Source organism: Rhea pennata, chromosome 2 (genome assembly GCF_028389875.1).
Source record: "Rhea pennata isolate bPtePen1 chromosome 2, bPtePen1.pri, whole genome shotgun sequence".
Lineage (NCBI taxonomy): Eukaryota > Metazoa > Chordata > Aves > Rheiformes > Rheidae > Rhea > Rhea pennata.
In genome coordinates this window covers 135,170,478-135,192,965 of record NC_084664.1, presented here as the reverse complement: position 1 = coordinate 135,192,965, position 22,488 = coordinate 135,170,478, and the positions used below count along the sequence as shown (strand labels likewise).

The 22,488-nt window shown below is 33.7% G+C and overlaps 1 protein-coding gene across 1 annotated transcript in view; it reads right to left on the bottom strand.

Moving 5' to 3' along the window:
• CCDC178 (coiled-coil domain containing 178) overlaps positions 1–22,488 on the bottom strand; it is a 221,866-nt gene that overhangs the window by 119,725 nt on the left and 79,653 nt on the right. Inside the window, exons 13-17 of the mRNA XM_062568544.1 lie at positions 22,421–22,483; positions 19,574–19,735; positions 16,288–16,401; positions 12,394–12,539; positions 9,069–9,228 (exon numbers count right to left, since the gene is read on the bottom strand). Of these exons, the coding sequence (XP_062424528.1) occupies positions 9,069–9,228; positions 12,394–12,539; positions 16,288–16,401; positions 19,574–19,735; positions 22,421–22,483 (645 nt within the window). The remainder of the gene's footprint in view (positions 1–9,068; positions 9,229–12,393; positions 12,540–16,287; positions 16,402–19,573; positions 19,736–22,420; positions 22,484–22,488) is intronic.

Genomic DNA, 22,488 nt, shown 5'->3' with positions numbered 1-22,488 from the left:
AATCTTGTTTCCACCACTTTGGAGACCTGGCATGTTTTGTGATATGCTTAACAACAGATACAGTATCTTGTCAACAGAGACATTCAGGCTCCAGGACAAGAAAAAACAAAATCCAACATATTTTTATTTAGTAATGTTTGCATGCTTAATTTTATGTATTATTTTTAGAAACTTCAACTGTAAAAGAAAAAGTTATTTTAACCACTTAATAAAACTTACTTAAGTTTCTAAGTCCTTAAGTCAGTATAGATGCTTACTTTATCTTAACAAAATAAAGCAGCACAGCCACTTAAGTCACTTTAAACCAAAGACACTCCATACTTGTTATCATATTTTGAAATTTGTGCCATTACAGGGAAAAAGAAGATATAAGAAAAGATGTGAACAGAATTCAAGATTGCAAACTGTATCTTAACAAAATGTAGTATCTTGTGTGTCAAAATGCCATTTTCAGTTGTTTACAATTCTGAAAATTTTCATTGGTTTCCCCAGATCCCAAACCTAAGTACATCTAATATTACATGCAGTTATGCTTTCAGACTTTAATTAGGATTTCTCAATAGGTATGTTCTAGCCTTGTGCTGGATTTTAGATTACATGAAAACAAGATTACAAGTGAAGAAATTCAAATAAAAATTGGTTTGCATTCTTAGAAACAGCCTTCATATTTATATGTATATACACATACACACATATATATATACACATTATATATATATGAAATGCGTTTTTTATATTTGTGAAATAAAAATTAATATTTTTACAAATATATAATTTTCAGACTATTGCAATACTACTTATTGATGCTATCTTAATGTACAGTGAGAGTTAATTTGCTTTCAATTATTACACATATGACTTGTTTTTTATTGAAGAAACAGAAAACTATCTTTTAAAAATTCTATTAACATTCCTCTTTTAAATCCCTTTGACTCTCACTCAGACTGTTATTACTGTCATGGCACCCAACCTCTAGCTATGCATATTCCTCAGAAGGGAAGGTATATGACTTCCCTACGACCCAATAAAATCAGTGGGATGGTTATTTGGGTAATACTGCCAGCACTCCCACAGGATAGCATGTAAGTCAATATGCTAAGTCTACCCAGGAGCATGGAGTAAGATTCAAAAGTCTATCTTGTAACATGGGAGTCCCACATACCACTGTAGCACACTGTTGGAAGCCAGAGTCAACTAATTAAAGGCAATTTTATAGCCAGCCTATTTGTTACCCTTACCCCGCACGCATATAAAATAGCCTAAAGGGAGCAGTGACTCTCTGCAGCTTAAAAAAATCCTTTTTTGTGATATATTCCTTAAATGTAACTCATGTGTTTACATGGATATGCTGCAATACTCTTATTTCAGTAACATTGCTAATGATTAACAGTATTTTTTGAAAATAAAAGAAAATGGCTCTGAAAGTTTAAGTGCAGCAATTCCTAAAAAACAATTCCTAAAAGAAAAGATGACCTAAATAGATGAATAGTAAATGATAAAAGACACCTGGTGGATTCTATCTAATATCATAATGATAAACAGCCCCTTGGATGTAACTTTGTTTTCCTCTATTTCTTAATTCAGCCTTCAGCACTCATATTATCATATTTCTGTAACAAGCCCTTCTGAAATACGGCATTCTGTAGATGATTTCATTAGTAATACCCTTAATAACTGATGAGACAACATACCATGACTAGCTCTAAGAACTGGTCATGGATTTTCTGATATATCATTCCACAGATAGAAAATGCTTTTCTATAAAAGACAAAGTGCTCATAGGAATACGCTGATTTAAAATAAAAAACATTCTAAAATGAGAAACATTCAATGATAGGTCAAAATATTCTGATCAAGACAGTTTCAGAATAAACATTTTTGTTTAAGAATAACTGATTCAAAACTTGTTTTAATATCTATGAACTTTAAAGTCAAAATTAAAATATATATATACTCCCACACTTTTAAACTTTCTGCTTTGTGAGGAGTAAATGTTGTCATTCCACTACAAGAACTTCCAAATGAACTGTTTATACCTAAGAAAATCTTGTTCACAATTTTAGATGTAACACATCACTGGAGTAGGTGCAAATTTAAGGCACTAAAGAAGTATTAACTTATTATCATCTTCTTTTACTGTATCACACGACAGTTTAAATAAATTAATATAAAATCTAGAAACATTAATGGGTATTAAGGATTTTTTAGCAGAAGACTAACATTAACTAACACAACTAGGAAGTTATGACTATTGTTACCACTGCAAAGCAAAAAGAAAGCTAAAATATAATCATGTGGCCAAATATTAATGGCAAATATTAATGGGGACAGATTTTTACATTTCAAGAGGATTTTGGGTGTGTTCATTCAAAATGTCTTGCTCAATCTTCAAAAGCCACAGCAATCATTCTTACTGATGCTTTAATTGAAAGTACAATAATCATACTAATAGCACATCATAAGAGTAAGTAGATTTGTTTTGAGGCTAAGAAAACAAGGCACAACATGGTAGCTCTGAACATGATCCAATACTCATTATGAACTCTTACGTCAAAGAATTCTTATCTGTGTGTTTAATATCGCACATACCAGCACTGAATCAAATGGCAATATGAGAGTTTGGGAACTGTACTGTCTCTGTAAAACATAAGGTAATGAGATGCTATGAGAGAAGCTACAAATAGCACAGTGATTAAATATGTCTATCAAGTACAACTTCAATCAAGTACAATACAAGTAAATTTTGCCACATTTAGTAGCATGCATGTCACAGAATCACAGAATTGGTAAGGTTGGATGGGACCTCTGGAGATCATCTAGTCCACCCCCCATTCAAGCAGGGCCACCTAGAGCATGTTAGACAGGGTTGCATCCAGGTGGGCCTTGAATATCTCCAGAGAAGGAGACTCCACAACCTCTCTGGGCAACCTGTTCCAGTGCTAAAACAAAAATTGTATCACAGACATACAAGATGAATCACAGTTGATACACATTTACCACGTAATGTGTCATAATCTTATCACTTGGCAACATTTTCTTATGCGATAATACAAAATCTAGGTTTGTAAAAACAGTGACTCACCTCTCCAGCCAAATCATAACTACTTCATAGTAGGGAGGCAAGAACCAAGCAGCTTTTTCAGCTTCTCATCTCATTCAGTCCTGGTCATAAACAGACTGCTTCTATCCCTCTGTGCTCTGCAAGAATCTCCTCACAAGTATTTTTTCTCTGCCACGATCTGTGCTAAGGCCACTTGTTTCTTCTGCAGATTCTCCCATACCAGGAGCATTCTTCAACTCCATTTCCATTGATAACATGGACAACTAGGCTCTCTCTTTTCCTCACCATTTTTCTTTCCCAGTTCCTGGCCAGTTTATGAGACTCAGTAAGAGATTAATTTCCTTTATGGACTTAGCAGTCCCTTCTCGTCTCCAGAGGAGAGGGATTTCTTTTTCCAACAAAAATGTCACTGTCTACTATCTTCCTATCAAACCATTCAAGTCATTTGGCAAAAGGTTTTCCATCTTCTTGTTCTCACTCACTGGCTTGCACTCACCCTCACAAAATCTACAATTCATCACTAAAAGGACATTTTGCTGGACCTTTTCAGAGATCTAAAACCGAGTTTTTCAGTCTCATTACTATTTTCATTTATTCCTTCATCGCTTCTCTTTTTGGAATAGTTCATTCCATCCCACCTTAAAAATGAGCTACTGGGGATAATAGCTAATCTCACTTCCAAACTGCTTTGCTAGCTGTGCACCTCTGGCTTTATGTCTTGGCACCTACATCTGTATTTCTGCGTAAGCAGAAGGAACTACCAAGAAACTTTTAATTTTCAGAGTCAAAGTCTTTCCCTGGCTTACCTAGCATCTCACAGCACTTCTCCCACACTAAACAATACCATGTATGCTGTGCTGATTTGGGTTTTGCTTTCACCTTAGTTACAAGTAGGTATGAAATGTTACCATGTATGTTCATAGCCTGTTTAGGAAATATCTCATTTTAGTTTTTGTATGTCATGACACTTTAAACAAAATATTCTAATTTTTTCAATTACCAAGGCAGTAGTTGTCATTCAATGTAATGTCTGACAAAAATTTCTAGGAACCCTAAATCGGAATGTCTTGAACTCCTCTCCTCATTAAATTCCTCTATACTCCAGAAGTTACAGCCTTCCTGTTTTTGATTTCCACACTGTGGGAGTAATCTTGTGAGGACTTTTTTCACTCACTCACCTTAAAAACAGGCTTAGTCCTGTCTTATTGCATTATCTATCAGTCTCTCTATCTCACATATCTATTTCGCTCAGATTCAGACCCAAAGAATCAGAGCCTGCAAAAACTGGCCTAAGATGTACTAGCTCAGTAAACCAGCTTTCATCTCCAGATGCTGGGTGACAAAGCCTCATAATCTACCACAGAGTACTTCCACATTGCATTACAGCATCTCAACAGTTTTCTGCAATGATGGCTCATTTTTCAGTCTGATCACAATACTTTCTTTCTCAAAGTAACACTCCTGGGTTTCTCCTCAGTCCCACTCTTCTTCCCTCCCCTTCGTGAGTCACCCAGTCTTCTTCCCAAATTCTTCAGCAAACTCAAGGAGAAAAGCCCTTGAAAATATACCGTGCAATTTCTGCCCATCCCAGTAAATCTCTAGATCATGATTTGTGAAAGCTAGTATGATGTATCAGGGATTTTTTTCTCATGCTTTCCCCCAAATCATTCACTACTAGCCATTATCAAATAAGAAGGTGTTAAAGAGCTAGGAGGACTTTCATCCAATTCACTAATGGAAATCTTATGATATGTCTTATGTTGGACCAAAGAAGAGGCTCTCAAACTCACTGCATTTTTCTGGTCATCTGCTAAACATGAATGTTCCTTAAGTTATCTTCCAAAACAGTATCTCTCTTTTGCATTAACATTACATAACCTATCATACTTCCTTGTAATGCCTATATGACATTCCACTAGTAAAAACAGATGTATATGTCATCTTCTTCAAAGATATTCATGTTACATGCATTACAAAATGCTGCATGAGATTATTTTCAGTGTCAGGTATATAGTATTTGCCAATTTTCTATAAGACCAAGTAGAGACGTGCACATATTTTGCTTATGTCAGACACTTGCAAACCTTCTCTCCCCATTTATCATTGCTGAGAATTACCTTTTATAGTCAGAAACTGCAGAGTGGTGGTCTGAAGAAAATAGACTTTTTATAAGTAACACAAGTATTAACATCATCATAAAGACTCAGGCAGAGATAAAAATACTATACTGATTCATTCATTCATACTAACCCATTCATCATTCATTTTGATTTTGTAAGGTATAAAGTGATCTAGTTTGGATTTTTAAGTATTATTCCCTCATCCTGCATCAAAATGAGCACAGTTCCCAAACCTGTGCAGGTTTCTATTGATTATAATTGGTCTACATTTAAGTAAATAAATACACTATCAAAGAATCACTTACCAGTGTAATGTATGGAAGGTGTTGCTGAAAAACTAGGTGTCATAATTTCAATGAATGGCACTCTTCCTCATTACTATGAATTAATGAGGTGACAACAGCTGGTATTAAGAAATTCACCATCAGCTGAACTAGGAGTGGAACATCACTTACTCAGTTTGGAATCATAACACTGTTGGGTTACCTCAAATTGTAATTATTGTAAGATGCTAATGCACATATGTACTTCTCAAATAAACTGCTGAGTTTCTTCATTGCAAATTCATATTTTGGCATAAGATAGAATAAAAACTCACTTCAAAGTTATTGGCCTTAACAGGAAAAAAAAAATGAAAATGTCACTATAAAAGCAGGGACAGTATCTTAGCATTTGGCCAAACAATCAATCATTTTAATCTCAAAATTGTGAATTTGTGCTACATTTCTTCCAAGTTTATTTAAAGAAACAAAAAAAAAAAAAAAAAAAAAAAAAACCAAACAAAAAGCAGAACAGTTGTTGTCAAGCAGGGCAGATAGACAGGGTCTTGGGACAGTACAGAAATTCATCCACAGATGCTTGCATTTATTACAACTGAATTCACAACCTATTCAACCTATAACACAATTAGGTTCTTATCATCTCAGTTATCTATTTTTATGTGCAATCATAATGCATGCAGACTTGTATATGCCAAGCAAGTCTCCTAATCATGTTGCATTTTTAAAATCTTACTAGTTACCAGTATCTAGATACAATGAATCCTACAAGTCCACAGTATAACACCTAGAGTCCTTTATATATTTTATCAATCTTTTGCATTTCCAGAAAATCTCTTATCATTTTTCATTATGAATATTTTCAAAGACTTTTTATAATTTTTTTTTGCCCTTCTGTAAAGCAAACAAAAGTAGTCAAAATCTCTAAGGTGTTCTGAAGAATGTTACTCTGTTTTCCCACTCCATATCCTCTCACAAATGAAGACCCACATAAGAAACCTATTTTTACCCCTTTCTTTATGTATATGGAAAGTACAGAAGATGCATGATAATATACAATAGTTAAAATTTTACAGGGAAGAAAATGACAGTGAGATATTACTGTAACCATTACAATTAATATTCCAAAAATGAAATTATTAAAAAAAAAAGTCTCAAATCTGGGAAGAGACAATCACTCAAAACCCTGTCACCTCACAGTGATCAATGACCACTTGCTTAGTGTCATTCATCAATCACTAATAAGCCACACATTTTCATTCTATTTAAATGGCTTTATCAAAATTCTTACTATTGCAGAAATCACAGTGAAGAAGAACATGAAATCTACTGCAATAAACAGGGAAGAGAAGAATTTTACCCCTCACTGGGGTAAAGAATTTCTAGTTACCAGATGAAAATAATAGATAACCCTTACAATGAAAAAGAGAAATGTGCTTTTCCGAGGAAATGAAACAGTACTTATTTTGATTACAAGGAATGACCAGCCTATCTTTCAGATAGGAAAAGGAAATTAATTTTAGAAGAAAAATTAAATTCTCTGTAGAACCTGAAATGGAAAATTATAAAAGCCAAATGCACATTAAGGTGCTTTCTAATGGAGGCGCTCTCACACTAAGGCCTCTCTAAAAGGTTAATCGTGAAGTGTAATATATGGACAAAGAGAAATAGCTGACCATGACTATTTTTCTGTCAAAAAAGGAGAGTAAACGAAATGGATGCAGAGAGAGAGAAAGAGAGATCTTTCTGATTTGCTAGAAGTACATGGGATGTATCTTTTTCCTCATTTTTTTTTCACAAATTTGCAAATGGGTTACTGGGATTTTCTGATTGCTGTGAATAAATGCTTTTATCTGTGTGCCTCCATAGTGTGCAGGCCTAGAAGGATAGCATCACAGAGACCTGAAATGTGTTCCAGTAAAAATTAAAATAGGCTTTCTGTCATACTGCAAAACATTCGTACTAACATTAATTTAATAAAGAAATACTGTTATCCAAAACTCACTAGATATGTAAGGTAGATGGGAGTAGAGATTAGATAGCATGAAGTAGGAAACTTTAGGAAAAATAAGTCTGGATGTTCTAGAGAAGGAGGTAAGAGAAGTTCCTCACTGCATTACTCTTAGAGTGATTTCCACAGTTAAGCTGAAGATGAGCTAGTCCATAAATAAGCAATTTTTGATCTCAGAACCATGGAGCAAAATATAGTATTTTGAACAGATCTGTATTGCTGCAAAAAAATAATAAAGCAGCAATTTCCCTTTTTAAAAAACAAGAATTTTATTGTTATTTCCTTTTCTTTCATATCTAGTCAATATAGATTTTGTGAAAGCAAATGAAACAAGTATGTAACAGCCTAATAAATCTCACCTTCACCTATGCAGCTTTGAGGCAAAATAAAAATTAGTGTAAATTTTTTCTACTGTTGGTATTAGAGTTCAGATTTGATATCATCGTGTATTTTTCTTGCACAACTGAAAACAACCCCAAGAAAGAGTCAAGAATATTAGTATGTTTATATAATTTTGTGAATATATTTTCTGTTCCCACAAGCGTTTATAATTTCTACATTGCACAAAAGCCCTGTTATTAAATTAGAAATGAGAACTGAAAATGAATATTAAAGACAATTAAGTGACTAGTCTAATTTAATTCTAAAGGAAAGTACATAGTGGCCATGAAAGTAAAGAATAAAAGACCAAAAATTAATATTTAAATTACTTTTAACATACCTACAAATGCAGAAATATTAACCTAAGAATGAAACCCCAGTCAAAGGACAAATATTTTAATATGGCCATTTTCTCATAAAAACAAACAAAAAAAATACACACAAGGAATTAAGCATTTTTCTATTTTTAAGAAAAAAGTGTAAATATGGGACTAATACAGAAAGGAACTCAGACAATTATAATGTATCTGATTTCTCTGAAGATTTTGTGGTTATAGCTACAGTGTATTTCATACTTCTACTTCAAAAGACTCTGATTCTTCAGTTACATCCACACAGACTCTGGCTCCCATCTGCCTGGCATCAACTGCAGCATCTGAGATCCAGATGGGGATCCTATTAGGCAGCAGCTCTTGACAGTTCAGAAGCTGCTTTATCTAAAAGACCAAAGTTTGACTGCTGCACTATTAAGATTGTATGCATTGAACATTGTTCAAAATTGATTTAAAAAAATGGGAACTTACTGATACTCTGAGATTTTGTTACTGAACAGTTAGTGAAAAGGATGAATAATGAGAATAAGCTTTTCAAGTTAGCAGGACAGATTTCTTTTCCTTCCTAGAGGTATACACAAATCAAAGTTAAAGAAAACATAGAAGATAAAGTATGCAATAACTTTAAACATTAACAGAAAATTAAAAAGTGTAAAAGCAAATGTTTTATAGTTTTCCGAAAATTATTTCTTTATTCACAGAAATACAAAATCCTACCACAGAAAAACAGTGATTTATTTCAATGGCAGTATTATTTTGCATACTGACAATAAGATATTACGTATTTTAAACTTTTAATAAAACTCGGCATCTACAAAGACCCAAAACTAATGAAATAGTTGGTTTACTTCTTATATAAAAGAACACAGGTCTGATAATACTTACTTCCAAATCTTTCAGTTTTTTCTTTCTAGTCTGTCGTAATTCTCCAAATATTTTTTCTTCCTGCTTTAATCTTTTTTCATATTCTGCTAGCTCATCTTGGAGATAATTAAATGCCATCTGAACATTTTGCTGCTTAGAGATCACAGCACTTAAATTTTTCCTTTGAAAGAAAAATATTTCAATTATTAAACTGAGATATTCTGCTACACTGTTTTTAAGGCTTTACTTAAAGTTTTAATGTTTAATTTAATAATAGATAAAAGTCTTCTTTCAAATAAAGAAATGAAACCCTTTTAAAAATAAAAAACTGTATGACAGAGCATATCATGAATGTTTAGATCACTTAAAGACATTATGCTTATCCAGTGAGTCTACTGAGATGTGCAACTCTCACCAATTTTCAAAAATATCTTCCATTTTGAAAACACCTTCCTAGAGGATAGACTGTTTTACTCCCACAGGCAGACTATCTGCCTAAACTATAATATTCTAAGATACAGAATAAGCCCTGTTTCAGTGACATATTGGGCATCCAATATTTTATTATTTATTGGGACTGGAAATGGGAGATTCATGCCATTTGTATAATATTTGTTTCATGTCTCTTGTCCATATCTAGTATGGATTCTTCAAACTGTGCACATCTGAAATCTGTAAAATTAAGCAATTTTCAGAGGTTTATAGTTTGTATTAACATTCTGTTCTCTAAGGGTCTGTATTTCAGTTATTTGTTTCTAACACTGCTTTTCTGCAAGGTAAACTAAACTAGAGCCTTGTAAATTTAAGACTTTGTGTAATAAAGACTATATCATAAAGTACACACAGAAGAGGAAACTTAAGAGACAAGTTTAACATTACTATTCCCCTTGGGGAATAAATTACAGCATCTAAGACTTCCTCTGAATCAGTACCTACAAAAACCTTTCTAAAGGGAGGCTGACTTAACTGATCCTTGGGAAATTACCTGAAATTTCTTTCCACTGGAACATCCTTTCAGCCTTCCTTGTCTCTGAACATCCCCTTAACTTGCTTCCTGTCTGTATTTCCCTCTTTCTGGGCATCAGTCTACTATATGGGAACTGGTGTGTAAAAATGGTAAGGACTCCAATAAGGTACGCTCCTCACATAAACCTTAAGTTCACAGGATTTGCCCATCATCATTATAATTTGATTAACACCAAACTCCAGTGAGATAAAAAGAATGGAATGAATGGACTTTGCATTAATTCTTAAATCCAGATACAAAGACATATCTTTATGTCTTCTAAAAATGAAAAAACAGCTTTTTCAGCTCCATTTGTACAAAGCTACTTTCATTTGTTTCTACACAAGATTCCTGTGGCATATGACCCCCCGGGTCAGCAGGTTAGCCTAAATCTTGCAGTAGCCTCTTCAGTTTTATTGCTAGTTTTATTGTGGAAAAGGAGGATTTAAGTTATAGTTATTTTGGTAATATTGTGTCAACATTTCTATTTTATTAACATCAGCTAATAGTCTCCTTCATTAAATTACAGGCAAACAATAATAAACCATGAAGGTATTATTCTTCAAAGAAAGATATTAGAAAGGAAATTAGAAAAGGACAACAGTTAAGACTGAATGCAGAAGTAGGAACTCTTGTATCTCAGTTGTCCACCAAAACAGGCTAGAATTTGCCCGATACCACATCAGAAAAATGGAAATAATAGCCAAGAGTAAAAGTAGAGACATGTAGTCCTTTTTTCACAGTTTTTCTACTAAGTCAGGCAGTAATCACCACTCTTTAACAAAAGCAGAAGCATCAGTTCAGATTAGTGCATATAAATTTGAATGACTGTGTATTACACAAAATATAACAGGAACTGTCTAGAGCAGACTTTCTAAAGATAGAGTGATAAAATACCATTAGATAGGTCAGATTATTGGCAACATCTATAGGAGAAGGTAAATAGCCTGAAAGAAAATTTTCTTTCTTCTGAATATTATCACACTAATCTTCACTAATGAGAAATAACAAAAAAAACACTAACAATTCCAAACTCTTTTGCCCCTCAAGTACAGACAGACCTAACGCTCTGACAACCAGAAGGCATAAGAATGCTGTTATAGTTTTCAGCAGTTCACATGATGGAGAAATTCCAATGTGATGCATGTGCTTTGTTCAAAAAATAACAAAAAGGAAGGAGAATATATTAGTCATTTGGATGCACATTATCTAAATCAGTGGAATTTTTTGATAGCTTGCTTTTTTTTTCCTTTACTTTACAGCTCTTTCTACCAGATGGGATCTCTGAGCAGCAGGTTTTCAAGAAAAACGTAAAATTTTCATTAATGTCTATTCTAGAAGATGGAGAATCCAAAAAAGAATTCCTGTTTGAAAGAGAGGTGAAATTCACAGCTATTTAGAAACAGCAAATTGTTGGAGGAAAACAATCTTTCATTACCACTTTTTAGTTATCATATCCCTTCTTCCTATGAGTCTGAATATAGCACTTCACTAGCATGAAACTTTGAAACTGATATGAGACTATGAAGTGGTTTTGAGTCATGGAAAGATGTCCTCCATTCTTGAAGGTCAATAAGCTCAGCTGAACACTGGGCCTCTGAACCATTCTGTTTAAATCAAGAGTTGAAAAAAAAAGAACATCCGGTCATATACAGTTGGTTTAAACATTTACGTAAAGAACTGCTTTTTTTTTTTTTTCTTCTTCTTTTTTCTCCCCAAACAGGAATCTAATGGAATAGTCTCTCAAAGATTTTGTAACACCAACAATAAGTAAGTGAATGAGACCGCAGATGGGGAGCTGTAATATAATGACACAAGGTTCTTTTTTTCCACAATTTACCTATCCTGTGTAATTCAACAATACAAGCTGTTTTCTCTTTGACATTGCACAGCAGGTTCACCTTTATCCTTGAAGAGTAAGCCTGCTGTGCAATCAGCATATATGGCCCTCCAAGGCTTGTGTGGCCTAGAAGGCAGCCTGCATTTTCAGTTGGATAGAGCCCTTTGAGACTATTTTCAGGACTCATCAGTCACAGTAAGCATAGGTCTACATTTCTTAAACCAGAGAAAACACGGAATGTGAGGAATCCTCCATTAATTAAGGATGCAACTGACCATGAATATTATTAGATTTCCAGAAGTAATTCTGATGCCTGGAATTCCATTTGCTAGGCAGACAATTTATCATGAATGACTTCTACAGGCGCATTAGAACTGCAAGCAATCAACAAAAATACTTTCAAATTATTGAGGAGAAATGTGTTATATTTCCTAGAAATAATATTGTAAAAGTAATAACATTAAACTACTCTTAAAATTCATACGAGAAATAGCTCTTACCCCAAATCAGTTAAAGATTTTTCTGTTTTTTCCAACTGCATTTCCTTCATGTTCCATAATGCATTTAATTCTCTAAGTTCGTTTTTTAAACTTTCAGTAATGTGAGAGGTTTCCGCAATTTGACTGTAAACAACTGAATATTTTTCCTGGAAATTAAAAAATATATACTATGTATAGTAAGCAGGGCCAGATTTCCAAATACTGTATTTTAAGCAAATTATTATGGGTAACAATGTATGAAACGTATACCCAAAGAAACAGAACTGCTTTCAGAGGGGCAGTTGAAGTACTTAAAGAAATATAATTATTCCAGTTGCACTACGAGCACAGTTTCACACCTCCCAATTATAGTTCCCCAAATTGCTGAACAGACCTACTATATGCCCATAAATTTTATTATGGCATTTGCATTTTTGAAGTTGGGTGTATATATGTATGTGTGGTTTTATGCCTTCTTCATAAAACACTTATCTTCCTTTTATTTTTGTTCTCACATAAAAAGCTTTCAAACAACTGTTTGTGCAGCAAAAACATTATTAGTGACAGTGAAAGATAACAATTTTTCACATTTGACCCAGGTCTGGGTCAATTTATTTCAGTATATGCATAGTCAGTGATTTAACTGGCATCTTTTATTACTAGGCTATCAAAATATTTACATGATTTAATATTGTTTCAGGCAGACACTTGAAAATCTTGACTTTTGGAAAAGTTAGTATTTTTTAGATGCTACTGGCTCAAGGCAACATGTAGCTTACTCATTACCTCTGAAAACTGGTATTATTCATTTAGTTGCCAAACAGGGAATTTTCCTCTCTCAGGTGTCAAGTTTTTCATAACATAGTTGTCCTGCACTAGAGACAATGGAGGATTAAAGCACAGAGTACAAGACTTCTGAACTCCTGTCCACTTTTCTCATCTACAATTACACCTCCTCTCAAAGAGATGCTGACATTAAGGTGTTGAAAAATTTTAAATTAAAAAGAAAAAAAAAATATTTTCACCAAAGCCCCTATTTTAAATTAAAAAGAAAAAAAAAATATTTTCACCAAAGCCCCTGTTCTGCAGAAAAGATATTAGATTACAAGATCTTTTCCATTCAAAGAGTGGCTGACAGTCACAGAGCCAAGAAAATGTAAAGATTCATGATATAAGCAAACATTATTTTCAATAGCAACAGTATTTGGTAAACAAAACTGCAGCTTCTCCAAAATGAAAGGAGTAAACATAAAGCACTGTAGCAGCAGAATAGTAATACACAAATGGGAGTCTACTACTGGCTAATACTTTTAAAGTGGTCTTGTTGTATGTATGAAAAATTAAATCTTGCAATCCATTCTAATGGGCTGTAAGCAGGTATGTAAAAGGGTTAAATTGAGAGGGAGGAAAATACCTTTTTATTCCTCTTATACACACACACACATACATACACATATATATACATAGTTTAAATATGCACACACATGTGAATAACAGATGTCAAGACCTCACACTTCAGTAGACAAAGACTGTGTCAGAGAATTTAGAGAAAGATCACAATTTAAAAAATTTCTTCTTTAGATACTGCCTCATTATTGCACAAGCAGTAGCTTGATGCATAGTCTGATTTTATTTTCCTTCTTAGAAAGAAAAATATTTCTTAGAAACATACCTGAAAGGAAGCTGAAAGATCCAAGAATCAGTATTTTTGTAACAGACATGAGCAAAGAAACATTACAATGTGCAAGGTGCCACAAGCACATGACACTTTTAAGGCCTTATCTGAATTTTATATAGTGTAACATGTTTTTTGTATAGGATTAGATGGAAAATTCAGGTTTCCAGCAGGAACATAGAATCATTAAAAGGAAAATTAAGATATGGTAATTAATGCAAATCCCTACGCAATTGAACTGCCTATAGAAAGTCTCAAACCTCTGAGGAAAAAATCTTATTAGTTTTAGACTCAGTTTCAGGAGAACCTGGAGAAACATGATAGCCTGTGATATAAAGGATGTCACAGAAGATGATCTGCCCTGGCCTTAAACTTTACGAAATAGTGAAATTTGAGATGCCTGAGATGTCAGGACCAAATTATATAAATATGTACAGAAAAAATTCATGACCTGTTTGTTCCCAAAGAATGGCAGGTTCACATATGAGCTGCTCTAAAACAAAATCACCAATGCAAAAAAAATTTGTCTCTTTGACTTCTTGTATTTGCTTTGGGACTTTATACCTGAGAAGGCATATAAAGAACATTCTTCATTCTTCTTAGCTGCTGAACAAGACTCTGAATGCAACACAGTAGAATTCACCTGCTCTTACCTAGGTATCTTATTTTTAGAAACTTACATGCCAGCAATGAAAACTAAGTTACTTCAGATTCAATGGTAAGAAGTAGAAGCCTCCAGGAAATGATTCACTTATCCTAAAATAGATAAGCTATGAAAGATTGGGTGAATTGCTTGACCAGTTGGATGTTGGATTCTCCATGTCATTTCTCTACCGCAGAATCACAGCTATTTCCTCTCCAAGATCATTTAAGGTACAAATAGGACAAGCTTTAAACAAATTACTCTGTCAAAAGAAGTCAAGATTTCCTATGACCATGTGTGCTTTCTCCTGTCATTTCCAAACTGATTAATTCTAGCTTTATCCAATGTTCCCAGTGGCAGAACATCTTTGCTCCTGAGTCAATCCACTCCCTCACCTTACTACTCACTACCTCATCTAACATACCTTATCTCTGTCTGAACAAACAGATAAGACAGTCTTTTTTATAATGGTAAAAACTTCAATTGGTTCCTCTAGAGAGCTGCAAGATACTATATCAGACTCTAAGAATGTAACTTTTAAGCTATCCAAGAATCGTTACTAGATCAGTTCTCTAGAAATCTCAGAAAATATACTACATTGTTTTATTTCACTTATCCAGAACTCTCCTCTGCTAACTCAAATATTGCTCAAATACCTAATGGATGGAGTTATTTATGCAGCTAGTAGCAAAGGAGCCTTAGAAAAAAGTATAAGAAAGAAATGGCCTGAAAAACAGTGTAGAGTTACTGAATGCCTGCATGTTGACTCCTCAGTCATTTCCACATGTTTTAAGATCTTTTCGTAAACCAATAGTTTGACAGAAATCAATCAACAGAAAGGGATGTAAAACCTCTATCTTCACTGCAAAATTTAGCAACGAGAGAAAATTAACTAATTTCCCCACTCTTAAATTAAGATTCAGTCTTATATATAGGAAGCTAAAGTCTTGCAGTTTTCCCATACAAGCTACCAGCTATTCTGAGCTACATGAAAGCTTTTTTTCTCTATATGACGCATTTTTGATACCGTAATGAGTAACTTAAGTTTATACAATATAAAATGAAAGGACAATAAGAATGAACAGAATCTTGAAAACAAAATGCTTGTTTCTTATAATGCTTATAACCATATTTTTTATAAAGCTTAGTATTCAGTAATGAAATTCAAATAATTCCCTTTGGTAGATTATAGAGTTTATTAACTCATATAGCAGATATAAGCCATCATTTACAAAAAGATGCCATCTGCTGAGCAAACATGCAATCAGCAGGCACTTTCTAGTACACTAGAACCTTTTTCTTCCTTTATTGATTTTCTCCATTGTATTTCAAAAGCCCCACAAGCAATCTGAGCCAGTGTAGCAAATGAAGAAAGCAAAGGACTTCTCAATGACCCCAATATCAATTCTGCTTTGTACTTTACCCTGTCTCAAGGCTATGGTCCTGATCCTGATAGGTTAGCTCAAGCAAAAGACAGAAAATAGTACACACACTGTATGTATGTACATATATCCAAAGCAACTGCATAGAAATGACAGCCTAACCTTTGAAATTAAATATACTTCAAAAAAAGCCATACAAGCACTACATTATTCACCTGTATATCATTTAATTGCTGCTGCACCACAGTGCTTCTTTGCTCCAGTTGTCGTTCTGTTTGTTTCTGCTGTTTATCTACCTCTTGTACCCTCTCATCCAAATACAAGAGTTTCTGGAAAATATATGCATAAACAGATTTGTTAGTATTCAAAACTTACTGTCTTACTTTCTATAGAAATCAGAAAATATATTAGCCATTAAATAATTCCTTTAAGAGTTACCATTCATAAGCTTATTTTTGTTTCCTTTTACATACCTATTATTTTATCAACACTGCATATTAATTTCTATGTTTATACACTTTACCTTTGAATGACACAATGCAATATTTTAAAATAGGAAATACCTCTGCTGCTTCATATAGCATTTATTGTCTTACAGCAAAATGTCACTACTTTTTATTCTCCCCATATTTCTTTATTTATTACTTGGCCAAAAGAAAGTAAAGTTCTATATTGAAAATATACATTTGGAATAGTTTCCACAGGAGTTGTAAAAAGGATAATAGAAATGCTTATGATTTATTACATTAAAACATACGAAATTACAAGTAAGAACAGCTAATCAGAGAATGGAAGAAGAAAGAAAATAAAATATTGGGACATGACATTTCTATATTCTTCATTAATCTATTCTACTATTAACTAGCATATCAAGAAACACAGAAGTTGTCTATTGTATTAAAACCATTTGTGTCACTAGTGGGAGTGCCAACTATTAAAGGACAGCAATTATTATTAATGCAAGTAATAAGTAAAACTTTAAATTACTATATACATTTTTATATAAATTGTACAATAATTATGTTATTCAAGGTTTTAAACTCCATTCATCATATATAACAAACAACACTAAAATAGGTAATAACATCTCTATTCTGAAAGAATAACTTAAACCTTTAATCAATACGAAACTTCTTCCTTGAAATTACCAATACCTTTCACACATACAAATCTGCTTGTGCAAACTCTGCTTCCAAGCTTTTAAAACAGAAGCGAATACATAGCCATCGACGATGATATATAGCTTACACCACACCTCTTTAGGTTTCCCAGAGACTAATGATGTGATCTTTGTCACATTGTTTCTACTTAGTTTTAGTTGGGGAAGGGCTAACAACATTAGTCACTGCCATTAATGTGTTGTTTTGAAAATACTATTAGCTACTAGAAGATTTTTTTTAAAAAAATTCAATTTGACTTATTAAACCTGCATTGAAAATAAACTATCATATAATCTGTTATCTGAACTGAAATGATTTAACATCCTCCATCTCTCCTCCAAAAACAGCAAAGTATTGCTACCCAAAAGCACTGCAAAGAACCCTTCAGAATGAATAAAAATAAAAATCCGAAAAAGAGGATCTCCAGTGACAAGCTTTCTACTAGTAATCAGACAACTGAACTATAAGCCTACAAATTGATTTTATAACAAAAACTTCACATGGGTGAGAAGAAGCAGCAAAAATTCTTGCTCCTAGATTGGTCTGAAAATCAAAATTTCTGTATCCAAACTGAATAGTTTCAAAAAATGTTGATCATCTTAACTGTGAGAATGTTATATAGCAAATATATGGCTTATGAAAGCTCCTATCTCTAGCTCTGAACAAAAACAACAATTAAATAGATAGTTGGATTTCCTTTTTATTTTGAAATAAAAATGAAGGCATTTTGCTTTTTCTTTTTGAGCAGTAAGGTCCACTGGAAACGCCCACCTCTTTCATACAGTTAGGAAATAATTATTTCTTGCACATTGATTACTCTGTTTTCAGTTCTGTTCCTTAAGACATTTATTTCCTTTGCCAAAAGAAGTGAAGCTGCAAATACACTCTCTAGATTGTAGAGCTGCTTATTATAGTGAACGTGTCTCTGCCCACTTATTCATATAATGTGAAAGCCAAACTGTTGCAATCATGACAGAAGATTCAGAGCTATTCCTCAAAAGAAGGAATAAGGATGCAAAAGTAGTATGCAAAAAACAAAAAGCAAAGGTATGGAAATACTTTTAATTAAAAAAAAATCTGAATAAATTACATTTCAAACAGTTCTGCAAAGAAATATTGACTAGTTTTGTCTGACTTTTTCTGAAACATAATGTATAGCCATTATGTTTGTTCCTAACTCAGGGTTTAGAGTTTGGATATTCCCATGTCATTTCAGAAAAGAAAGGACTGTTTCTACAGATTCTGCTTGAGATGCAGGAGGATATGGAACTATCTGCATTGCTTAAGGAAGGCACTGTCCACCTAACTTTGGTCTCACATTTGTAAGACAGCTAGTGAACTGAGCCACTTAATATTCAGTTAGCTCAGGTATTTTTCAAAAGCATCCATCGTTGCCATACTGTGGTTGAAAACACAGTAACTGATCTGGATGATAATGTCCGCTGTACAACCTGTTCTCTATTATTGCCGTTGTAGCACTCTTTTATAAGCAATGTTTGGAAAGACCTCAAAGAACATCAGATCTAAAAAACAGAGATTAATCTAACAAAGAAGGTATGTTTCTTGGTCATATAACTTTATTTCATAATTCTGTTATTCTTTTGAGCAGCACTAGACAAAAGCTACTTCTCTGAAATTTTTCCTGGGGTTAACACCATTCATGTACCCTGAAAATATGAGAGAATAGGCTTCTCAGTCATCACTGGACAACTGGAGGAAAATGGCTATTTGGTCATCTTTTCAGGATGACAGAGAGACCAACTAAAACATGTCAGATTATGACAGTAGAAAAAGCTCTACTAGAAGCAAAAGGAATATACCTACTGGGAGAGAATGGCATATTTAATTAAAATCATTCAATTAGGTTGAAACATGTTTTCAAGATAAATATTACAGAGCGCAGACCTTTCATGGGAGGAAGGAAAAATTTTGGATCACTATCACTCAAACCAGGAAAGAGAAAAGAGTCCACGGCCTGTAATTACGCTCTCTTGCATTGGTTGCTCTCTCTGGCTTCTAACTAAGCAAAGAGGTACAGAGGAAACATAAGCAAATACTGCATATTCTTTCCTTTTGTAAGAAAACAGATCACAAAGAAGTCAAGAGAGAAAAAGATTTGTCTAATAAGAAAAGCAAGAAAGTTCAAAAATAAGGCTGGTACTATGTTTTACATTACAATATAATCTTTCATTGAAAATGTGGGCAATAGCATATAGTGCAATATCACAGTGCAACTGCACAGCTGAATTCTGAGCTATGAGTTTGTTTCCTCCTTTTTTTTTTATTTCTAGTTATAACTAGCAAATATCCTAGTGAACAGTTTAGAATCTACCACTTTTACCTCATGGTTTTCTTTAAATATATCTTTACTTCTTCCAACTTTTTTTTCTAGATCAGCTACTGGTCTCTCAATCTCTTCTATCATCTTCGTATCTTCTTCTTTTTTCCTCAGTCTCTCTTTTCGTTTTTCCTCTAGCTCACCATATATTGCTTTAATCGCAGCCTGTTTTTTAAAAGTATATATAGAATTAGTTTTCAATATTTAGACCAGAAGCCAAACTAGAACATGAAAAATTATGATTTTGAAATAATATTTATACTCTTAATTAAATATCATGAATAGACTAAAAATTAATTCCACATACATGTATGAAACCAAAGTTTAAGAAACATATAAGAAGATTAAAAATATCTTCAGAATGAAAAAAGTATTACTCATTAAGCCAGAATATGCCAGAAGTCTTTGAACAGGAAAGACTGAATAGCCAGATGAATTGGCAAACACAAAAATATGGCAAGAAATACTAAGAAATGAATACATTTTGAAGCATACAATGAAATTACAGTACTATATCAGCAACTACTAGAAAAAATATCCACAAAAGAGGAATTAAAATGCTAAATATTAATCTCAAGAGTGAAAATATTTTCTGATGAAAAGACATCTATCTAAATTTGTTATGCACTCTGACAGTGATAGCTTAGTTCTTAGGTCTTTCAACAGGCTTTGACATCATCATTAAGTTTTGTCCTATTAGTAAGACAGAACTCCTTTGACAGCACAGGTATGAAGACTGTATAATCCAAAGAAATGCAGCTTTAGAAAGAAAATAGAAAAAAGTTTTAATTCACACAGAATTTTAAAATCACCTTAGAAGTAGTGTAGGACATATATCAAGAACTGGAAAATGAAAACAATATTCTGAAAACTTATGAACTGTGATGAAAAAAGGCAGTTCTGAGCACTAAATTTGCATTCTCTTAGAGAACTGTTTCGATCTGCAGGTCAAAAGTATTGGGCTAAAAATTGCCACCGAGTGATCTTTGTCAAAATCAAGAGAGAAAAAGGAGATTTTTAGTTCCAATGAACAATCTAAATGGCCAGTACTAGTACTGAGGCCCAAAGAAGGAGGAAACACCAAAGCAAATCAGTCACGCTATGGTAGTCAGGTCCAGACACACTTCCTTCAGCCTTCTCTGATACAAAGACTGAAAACCAGAGGGAAGGTGCGCATGGACCACAAATGCATGTGTCAGATCCTCTGCAATACCTGGCTTAGAAGAGGAATATTCAACACTTCCTATTAATATCTGAGGTAAACAGAGACTGCAAGATCACTCTCAGGGCTTGTCTTTCTAAAACTGGGAGTCAAGTGTACTGGTGTACTGGATTCTGCTATTGAGCTCTTGCACAGTTCAAAATCAAAGAATGGATGATCACAAGAGAAGCAATACTGAGACTGCAAATGAAACAAATATAAGGGTCCAGAACATCAGAACAGTGATAACATATGAGTGATAATAAGGAGGAGGGAGGGAAGGAGTCGAACAATGACAATAGTGAGAGTGGGAGGGTGAATACTGGGAAAAGTCTTCCCTCATAGGAAGAAAGAAGTGAATTGCAATGGCATTCATCTATCAACTATGAAAAGGCTTTCAGGATGGGTTATGTTCTGGTATGCTAATGATCTGCATTACAGGTCATCCTGAGTATTTTGTAATTTTGGACAAGAAGAAAGCAAGTAATTGTACTGTTTAACTGGTATCAAGCTGTATCTAAGAGAAAGGGTGCTTTTTACTTCTTGCAAATAAACTGATTCAGTCAGTGCAAACTGGCATAAGGTTTGGGTTGCCATTATCACCCTACCACACCTTCACACAGGACATTCAAGGAGACTAAAAATCCCAGCAACACTAGCAATATCTGGAAATCCAATATTTGTATATGCCTTTTGCAACCAACAGGTGCAAGGACAGTACCAACAGCCAGTTCAACAGACACTGATTCTGCCTGGCCTTCTGTATCAGGAAGGTCTTTGTGTTGATGATTGAAACTGTGAAAACTTTGATCATCTATCATCACACAGAACTAGGGAGTGATCTTTGAGAGACCGCTGCTCAGACAATTATAACAGTTATATTATAGTTATATAGCCTCCTATCTCTTGCTGGTAGGATTCAATACAGAGATTAAGGACTTCTTCAGAAATAGTTGCTGGAGTTTCTGTTTCTACCTAGTGTCTTGCTTGAAGCTGTAAGATGTTGTAGTTATTACAGCAGTTTAGGTATGACCATTATCTATGCTCTTGGAAGAGGCAGCCAATGGAATCCATCTATCAAAAGATGGAAATAGATGGAATATCCCTTCTGGTGATGCTGAAGAAATATCAACATTTCTCTGAGGGTGGTTGCAAAGCATCAATGAAGTTCAGAATAAAAGAACTACATTGTCAATGTAAAAATGGAATACTAGACCATCTTGTGTTAATTTGGTGGTTTACACTAGGAGAAAGTAAACTGGTGAACTGGTGTTACAACAATGCTACTTTACAAATTCATTTGTCAATATAAAGTATGGCAAGAGTCTCAATGAACGCTTTACAGAAACTGTGAAGTAAAAACAATAAAATAAAAACAACAGCACACTGCGTAACTACATATATGAATTATTACTTAAGGTAAAAAAAATCAGATACTTGTGAATATTTGGGATACAGCTAAAATATTCAATTTTCCTAAGTATTTGAATATTACTAATTCAAACAGCAAATATCATTACTTAGCAAAACCCATTAGCTCTCCACGAGAGTTGGTCACAAAGCACTCTATTACAAAGAATTCACTGCAAGAAGTAAAAATTATGTGGAAGAATTTAGATTTGAAGTAAACTGATTACTATCATATTTACCTGAGTCTTTTTCCAAATTCCTTTTTGTTCTTGAATTTCTTTTTTAATATTCACCTCCAAATGCTTAA